Source organism: Cynara cardunculus (assembly GCF_001531365.2).
Source record: "Cynara cardunculus var. scolymus isolate 2C chromosome LG 2, CcrdV1, whole genome shotgun sequence".
Classification (NCBI taxonomy): Eukaryota; Viridiplantae; Streptophyta; class Magnoliopsida; order Asterales; family Asteraceae; genus Cynara; species Cynara cardunculus.
In genome coordinates, this window is record NC_037529.1 from 9,401,756 (window position 1) to 9,410,916 (window position 9,161).

Consider the following 9,161-nt stretch of genomic DNA (forward strand, 5'->3'; position numbering starts at 1 on the left):
ACATGTTTGAACCCTTAATATAATACTAATACTAAATTCATTTTAGATCATATTGGATACCACTAGAATTTTTGTGTATTATATTACTAACTTTTTAAAACCCCCCTATTTTTTATAGACCTTATGCGTACACGTACGCCCGGTCCGGCTCCCAAACACAAAGATCCGTAAAATGTAGTTCTAAGATGATTATGGATAGAGTAATGATCAAAACCAAGTTGGCCTCTTAACTTCGGTAATCTTTAGGGTTTAGCAAATAAAACCATCAAAAACCAAGAAGCTTATATTATTCTAACAAGAAATATATATATATATATATATATATATATGTATATGTATATATATGTATATGTATATATATATAATAAACACAGATATATACATACCTGTCTTTTACATATATATATTAATATTATATATATCCTTACAAATTACAAGAACAAAAAAATGATGTAGAAAAAGAATTCGGATGACTGTAAAGACAGCAGGAAATATTATCAAACTATTAAAACTTGCATAATTCCAAGTAAGTTACGTCTCATTTATTTTCCTTTTTCTTTTTTGTTTTTGTTTTTGTTTTTGTCTTGAAAGGACTCAACTACCAAACATCGCGGAGGTATCTTCCTGACATTTGTAGATTCTTCACATACAGCTCTGCCTTTGACGAGTCTAGAGATCCCTGAAATCACCATAAATAACATCCTTTTTTACTTTCACAATTTCAATATGCCATTCATTTCTATATACCAGTACCACTCACTTTTGAATATATAAAGTCAACTTTGGGCAATGCATACTTATTATAGTTGCCTGTCACCATCTAAACCACATTTCTCCAAATAGCCCCATTCTTAATAAATGCCATCATAGATGTTAATATATTTTAGGTGGGTTTTCTCCAGGACCATTTAGACTAACGACAATTTAAGGGTGTGTAGAAAGAAAGACATCCGATCCAAATTGGATCAGACGCTTCTTGGATGGTAGTCCAGAATCTAATGTGGTAGTTATATTATTTTCTGAGGAGTTACTGGAAACAAAGTAAAAATGGAAGAAATGTAGGAAACCCAACATACCTGTTCTTGCACAATTGTGTGAAGGGTCCGGTGTACATCTTTAGCCATGCCTTTGGCATCACCACAAACGTATAAATATGCTCCTTCCGAAAGCAAGTTCCAGATATCCAAAGCCTGTAGAATTATCATTTATATTTATAAAAAACAAGATATCATAGATTTGCGTAAATAATGGATGGCATTTCGTTGTTTCTCTTACCCTGTGGCTCATCTTATGTTGCACGTATTCCTTAGTGGGCCCTTCACGGGAGAAAGCAACAATGAGCTCGGAAAGAGCGCCATTCTCAACAAAGTTGTTCAGTTCATTCTCGTATATGAAATCCTAAAATATCAAAACCATTCATTATAGGTTAAGATTTGAACAAAATAGAACCACTTTTGTCAAAAAAAACAAAAACAAATTCAGTTTGAACTTACCACTTTGCGGTTTCTACATCCGAAGAATAGAATGGATGATCCCAGTTCGGTTCCAGCTTCCTTCAGAGCTAATCTTTCTTGAAGAAAACCCCTGAAAGGAGCCAATCCGGTTCCAGGGCCAATCATGATAACAGGAACTTTAGGATCAGCAGGAAGTCTGAAGTTAGACGTTCTAACAAAAATAGGTGCCCAGCTGCAATCCTGACTTTCCGTCATAGGCACAGCATTCTGTGATGAAACCATGAGTATGAGTTAATGATTAAGGAGTCAAATTCAAAATAACTTGTCCCACATGAATAGAACATTTGATCAGTTGACTCCTTGTAAGCTAACTTCCACTGTGGTTTTAAGTTGAATTGGAAGTTATTTGGCTATTGGGCATTACAAAAGATGGATTTGTGATAGATTTAAGTACCTTCATCCACGTTGAACAGACTCCCTTGTGGATACGGCCTGCAGGCGTTTTCTCATAAACTAATGCACAAGTAACATGAATCCTGCTAGGTGCCATCCTGTAATAATAAATCATTGCAGACGGTTAGTTAAACGATGAAATACATATGCTCTTTAAATATCTGGGAGCAAAAATTGATCAAATAGTTTGAAATTAGGAATGCTATATTGAAAAGCTGCCTTAAGGGTGGAATTGGAATCTACTCACTTTGGGGAGGAAGAAATAGAGTAGTATCGAGGCTGTAAGCGTGGGGCAACAGCTGCAAAGAAAACCCCAAGTGGAGGCCTAGCTGATGGGAAAGCCTCCATGACCTCTAGAAGGCTTCTTTGGCTTGCAACAATCCATTGAGAATATTCATCCTGAAGAAGGATACAAGATTAACTTTGCATAAATAACAAAAAGAAATTCTTTTGACAACTTTTCATGAGTAAAGTCCCAACCTTCCCAGCAGGAGATGCAAGAAATTTTAGGCGATCAGCTTCACTGGGATCAGAAGCATGAGCAGCTAGAGCGACCAAAGCTGACTGAAACATGTATGCAATCAACCATTTGTTAATCTCTAAAATTTGATAGAAACTTTTACCACTCAAAGTTTTACAAGGAAACAGCAGGCATACCTTTTTGGGAGAAGTGAGTACATCTGCGTAATGAGCCAATGCTTTCCTTAAAGTGCATGGAGGGAAAGGAGGTTGTAAGGAAGCTCCAGCAAGTGGTGTTCCATCCTCATTATCGGTGTGCACTGAGAAATAAGTATCTGGTGGTAAACCTATTAATTTCTCAGCCTCCTCCACAACTTCACTTAGGTTCTGACAGTAGACACCAACATGATCCCCAGTTTCGTATCTAAAAGTTGGACAGAAAGAATTATTTGTAAATGTTTCTTGATGTAGAGAACATCCAAATGGAGTCCACCATTAACAGGCAAACAGGTTCACAGATATATAGGAAGCTCGTAACTATAAACAATAGAGTAACTTACGATAGTCCAGTGTGAGAGATGTCAAATTCCAGATGCGTGCAAGAGCGATCAGATTCAGGGGTATGGAGCTCCTTTTTAACAGCCACATTGGATCTTTAAGCAAAGACCAGATTTATGTGTCAGGTTATATAGATGTGAACAGGTTAGTACATAGCATCCAGTTATAGAACATTTCTAATACCTGCATGGATGTTGAACATCATGAACAGCATGACCATTTGTCTGACTTTGATCTTCAGCAGATGTATCAGGTTTCTCATGAAACACAATTCGGTATTCCGGAATGGCAGCTGTGTAAGGAGTAGCAACGCCTTTGTCATCCTCGTCACGAAGCAATTGATCCAACTCAGGCCACACCAATTCTTTCCTGAAGAAGCAAGATTTAATAAAATGTTACAACATCATTCTTAAATATATTTCTGAACCATTAGAGGACTTCACATTCTTAATAACGGTGTTTTATCTTTTAGAGAGGCATATAATAGTTTTTTTCTTTAAATACCATGCAGTAAAATCATCTTCAATGGATTGATCATCATCTCCAAGGCCAACTGGAACAAGGCGTTTTGCACCTGAAAGTGATGAAAACCATAAAACATTAGATAAAAGGCTGAGCACCCACAAACTAATAGAGTAGTTAACCAGCCGAAGCACACTGGAATAAAGCGTTTCTAAATATTTTTGGCACCCAGTGACAAAATATGTGAACATTAACTAAAAACATAGTTAAAAAACCGAAGCACCCATAGTAAGTTGGCAAAGGGTGAATTATTAGTACTAACTCTTTTAGCTACATGTTTAATAGCATAGATGCATGTGAATGACAGAAAGGTCAAGCATCAGTTAGAATCACAACATTAAGCATATAGGAAATGAATTAAAAAACTAGTTTGCATGAGATAATATTTCTTCAGACAAATTACTGAAGAGAAGATATTCCATACTAGCTGAATGCTTAATAACTTGGGAAGTTAACGTTGAGACAAGCATATGCAAGTAATGATGCATGCGACATACTTATAGAGAGAAGCTTGTTTGTGAATCTATTTTTTCAAGTTACTTAAGTATCCTATATGTTACATAAAGGGCCGAGTACTTGACACAAATTTGAAAGTTCAATATTGATAATGTAAGGAAATGAACATACCCTGCTCTGTGAGACCCTCATCAATCTCCTTTGCAATCTGCAGAAACCACAAAATTTAAGAGAAGAATTCACAAATTAGCCTAACCGGCATCGATAATGCTAGCATATGTGCGATCATCAAGAAGGCAGCAGCATCATATTTATCAGTACCTTGTTGAAATGCTCGTATTGTCTGTTGCCAAGGCCAAATACTCCATATTGAAGTTTTTTAAGCCAAACTCCTTTCTCACCCCCCTATACAAGTAGTAATGAATTATAATCAGGCCCCAGATCATGGCTAGATTTGCAACATCAATATACCAAGTATACAACATTTACCTCTGTAAACCACTTATAAAATCTGGCAGCATTATCAGTTGGCTCACCATCTCCATATCTACACAAACAAATTAGCATACCAAATTCAGTTACTAGGTAAGTAACAACCTGCTATATCTTTTACATTTACATCCTCTGACTATCCCATGAAAATTTCAAGTTTTCAACAAGTTCCTCTCCGGATGTCCATGAAAGTTCAGCAATTGTTAGGAAAGTTTTCTGGTTAAAGAGTTCAATAAGCATCGTCTCTTCTGAATTTTTTTATACATCTGCTATGTTTCTTTTCCAAAATTGACTTTCTCTAACTCAACCTACGTATTTGCCGTGTTCAAGATGATGCAATTTGGATCCGCAATTTAAAATAGTCAACCATTCCTTCAGAAAGAGGAAGATATATTAAAATGACCATGAAAGCTTACGTAGCCAAAAAGAAGAAAGCAAATGACTCCTTCTTTAGTTTCTCTTCATACTCATCATCATCAACAGCATAATCATCCTGTATAATGAAAAGGTAACAATAATTATAATCCAAAATCTAACTAGCAGGTAAAGTCCAACATTTTTAAGAATCAAATGTTTCAAGATCAAGCAGCACGAATCATTTTGTACCATATGCATCTAAATTTGTACTACAAAAGTCAACACTCACCAAATCGATTACTTTAAAGGTCGCCTTTTCATATCGCGCTTTAGCTTCTTCCAACAGTGCCTTCAAAACAAAGAGGAATTCAATGTCAAAAAACGCGAAAACTTTCATGATAAAATCAATCTCCCAAGAATGTCGAAGCTTTGTAAATCGGCAGCTATAATTCACCTTAGCGAAACCTTCCGCCGTTCCGGTTTGCGTTCCAAAAAAAATCGTAACCTTCTTCTTACCGTCATCAACCTCCTGTTCCTGCTGTCTCTTTGGCACAACGATCTTCGGTGGCTCCAAATCCTTACCCGATTTCTTCTCAGAAGATCTCTTCCACAACGAAACAACGATAAATCCAACCAAAAGAGCCACTGATGTAGTCAGCATCAGCAGCAGCTCACGATTTTCCAAAAGCATCACCAAAGCCGGAGGCATCATTGAATCTCCCCTATCAGATGCGTTTGCTGTATCAATAACTTTTTCCCTAAGAGCTGCCGTAATCAAATCAAACGACGAGGTTTCCAGAGACGAGTCCGATTGCATTTCTCTCCGGACTCAAACCGATTCAGGTGAACAATTCGTCGCCGTCGATTGAAAACGTGAGCGTTGATTAGAGAGAGAAAATGGAAAGAAAAAGAGAACTTTGTTGAACTTTCTCTCTCTAGTTTCTCTCTCTAACTGCTGTGGGTTGTGCTGGTGTGGTTGAGTTGAGAGATACGTCTGGGCTTTCGAGGGGGGTTTTTATGGGGAGGAGAAAGGAGGCAACGCCTACCAAACCAGACTGGTCAAATACACCTAACCCCCACATTTAATCATGGTTAACTTTTTATTTTTTATTTTTTTATTAAAATTAAAAATATATATATAATCGCCATCTCTTTATAAATTATAATTAATAACCTTTTTTTTTGTTAAATTGGAAACATATTTTAAAGGAAGAGTATAGCGATATTTTGACTTTTTTTCAAGGGTAGATTAGAGATTTGGTCCATGTGGTTTTATACTTACATTGAATTTAGTCCTCACAATTTTTTTTTATCAAAATACACAAACTCATGGTATCCTATTTTATAGGGTTGTAAACGAATTGAACAAATATAAATAAAGGCTTGTTTTATATTCGTTCGTTTAATTTGATCAAACGAACATGAACGTTAAATGAATGGAACTTTGTTTTCATATTTGTTAATTAACAAAATGTGTTTATTTATATGTTCGTTTGTTAAGATGTTAAACGAACGAACAAAAAACAATTATCATTACTTAACATTGCGTTCTAAAAAATAACATAATAAAATAAAAAATATGGTAAATTGAGAAGGAATAAAAAAGAATTCCATAAATTTAATTAATGATTTTAGATATTAAGTCATTATATATATATATACACACACACACACGCATATAGACATATATAAACAAACGTAAATGGATGTTCATGAAGGTAAATGAATGAACGAGACCATTATTCATGTTCGTTCATTTAGCTAAGGCTACGTTTGGTACATGAGACGGGACGAGACAAAATTCACTGTCCCATGTGTTGGCGCAACACATAACAGAATAATAACTTACTATCCCCTGTTTGGCGAGACATGAGACAGAGACAAGGTGAGACTGCATGAGACAAAAGAGGTTTTTTCTTGTTCCACCAAAATAGGTAGAACAAGATGGGACATAATTGGAACAAGAACTATAATATTATTAATCTACCCTAGTTTGATATATAACCTTAATATGATATTTGTTTTTATGGTCATCACCGCAAGTTCCGGAGGACGCCACCACCACCGACGATTACTGGCGGCCACCTCCACCTTCACCTCCTTTTCCACTACAACAACATCATTCACCGCCTCCACAACCACCGTCCACCAAGTCCATCGCCACCTCTACCATAATCGACCACCACTATCGTTGTTCGCCACCTCCAACTCATCCTTTACTATAACAACCTCCTTCACCACCGTCCATTGCCACCTTTACAACCACCATCGGCCACCGACCACTACCACCATTGGCCACCTCTAAATCCTCTTATACCGCAACAACCTCCTCCATGACCTCCACAACCACCATCGACCACCGACCACCACTGTCCATTGCCACCTTTACGACCACCACCGTCCATTGCCATCACCACTAGCACCATTGACCGCCTCTAACTTCTCATCTACTGCAACAATCTCCTCCACAACCACCATCGGCCACCACCATTCATTGCCACCTCACCTCCACCATAACCACCACCACCACCACCACCACCACCACCACCATCACTATCTCCACTACATCAGCCACAACCACCTCCTCCACCGTTGTCAACCGCCACCACCACCACCACAATCTACCATCTTCATGTCCTCTATAACCACTGTCGTCCACCAACCACACTGCCTCTACTTCCATAACCACCATACGCCACCGACCACCACCGACCGTTGCCACTACTACCGTCGACTACCATCATCTCCACCATAACCAAAACCACCTCCACCACCACCACTACTACCATCAATTATATTAAAATTTTCATTAAATTTGGTACCACTATATATGTATGTATTCAATTATATTAAAATTGTGTACAAATATTTATAAATTAAATTACTAAATTATTTATTTTATTTATGTTAATTATAACTATTATATAATATTTAAAATTATCAAATAACTTTTGGGGGTAGATTGTCTAATTCTGTCCCATCCAATCCTAATCGTACCAAGCCCCCATCTTTTGGTAATCTAAGGTGTTAGATACAACATTTATGAGTGTGCACTCTGCATCTCTTAACTCACTTATCTTTGTCTCATCATCTTAATCGATCTCGAGTGAATCTCAATCACACTAAAATGATTGATGACACTAAAATCACTAACAAACTATGACTTAAATTTCTCATAGCATACTTCCTAAGTATGAAAACGATCTCCAAAATCATATACAAGTACGTAATAGGTCAATGAGTCATTGTTCACAATCAAATTTGGTGGACGAGATTTAGCAAAGATTCGTAGAAGAAGAAAATAACGATAAATATAATGTTTTCACTTTGTATTTTAATTTAACGTTCTAACATTTAATAGACGTTAGTTTTTAAATTAATGTATTAACTTTTATTGATTGTTGTGTGTTTTAATATAATTTTTCGTTTTTATTAATAGTTAAAGGGGTTTTTGGGATTGCTTATTTAAAACAATTTATGCTTTCTTGTAAAAGTGCTTATTAACTTATGTGGTATCAAATCGGAGTTTTGTAAAAAGTGTTTGGATTAGCTTATAACGGTACCAAACTGCAATAAGCTGATAAGTTGTTTTTTAGTGTTTGGCAAATTTTGCTTATATCTGTAAAATGACCAAAAAGGACAGGGAGAAGATTGATGTTGTTATCTGGAGAAGGGAGAAGATTGAGATCGATGTTATCTGGAGGAAAAGAGATAGGTATAAAGGGTAATAGGGTTAAAATAGTAAACTGGTAATAAGCAGTTTTTCATAAGTCAGGACGGATTAACTTATCAAAAACTGCTTATTACCGGTTTGGCACCGGTATAAGCAGTTTTATTTTTTCTTATCCAAACACTAGGTATTAGCTTATCACCGGTGTCAGACTGAAATAAGTCAATAAGCAGATACAATAAGCAATCCCAAACACCCCCTAAATATATGTAAACAAATTAAATTATACAAAATATTAATTTTTTTTAATTTTCCTATGCGTAATTATAAACATTTATTTGTTGAATCAAAAATGTTTTATAAATTAAAATTAAATATTTTATTTAGTTAGCTTGTTTTAATAGTTATTATTTAATTAATAAATTATTTGGTACTAAGTTACAGTAAATAATATTTAGTTGTAATTTTGTTGTTATTGGATTAAATATGGTTTTTAATGATAGAATGACACTTAAGAAATTTGTAAGAAGTAATATCTAAAGTTGACGTGAGAGTAAAGAAATCGTGCTAGAAATTTAATTGTAATGGATGGTTAACGTGGTTGAAAAGAATATGTTAAGTGAGAGACATGGTCCTTTATTTCTTCTTATTTTCACTCTTAATATATATATATATATATATATATATATATATATATATATATCTTGGTTTAAATATTAACCAAAAATTTTGTGTTAACT

General features: G+C 35.5%; 1 protein-coding gene across 1 annotated transcript; it reads right to left on the reverse strand.

The window, feature by feature from the left end:
• Positions 1-377: 377 nt before the first annotated feature.
• LOC112507633 (NADPH--cytochrome P450 reductase-like) lies at positions 378-5,720 on the reverse strand. The gene is made up of 17 exons (XM_025112282.1): positions 5,206-5,720; positions 5,041-5,100; positions 4,811-4,887; positions 4,392-4,449; positions 4,224-4,307; positions 4,074-4,110; positions 3,429-3,498; positions 3,108-3,293; positions 2,927-3,019; positions 2,565-2,790; positions 2,388-2,471; positions 2,155-2,306; positions 1,909-2,005; positions 1,494-1,721; positions 1,276-1,398; positions 1,077-1,190; positions 378-679 (listed from the first exon to the last, which is right to left on the reverse strand). Exons 1-17 carry the CDS (start codon positions 5,566-5,568, stop codon positions 599-601), a joined length of 2,133 nt encoding a protein of 710 aa, XP_024968050.1. The 5' UTR covers positions 5,569-5,720; the 3' UTR covers positions 378-598.
• Between the last annotated feature and the right edge of the window lie 3,441 nt (positions 5,721-9,161).

What these genes read in the sequence shown, in the direction of transcription:
- LOC112507633 (XM_025112282.1), bottom strand. Translation starts at nt 5,568, where the DNA reads ATGCAATCGGACTCGTCTCTGGAAACCTCGTCGTTTGATTTGATTACG. An exon ending in TTGCATCTCCTGCTGGGAAG is followed by an intron (nt 2,307 to 2,387) that starts GTTGGGACTTTA and finishes ATCCTTCTTCAG; the next exon opens with GATGAATATTCTCAATGGAT. An exon ending in GATGTAGAAACCGCAAAGTG is followed by an intron (nt 1,399 to 1,493) that starts GTAAGTTCAAAC and finishes TTGATATTTTAG; the next exon opens with GATTTCATATACGAGAATGA.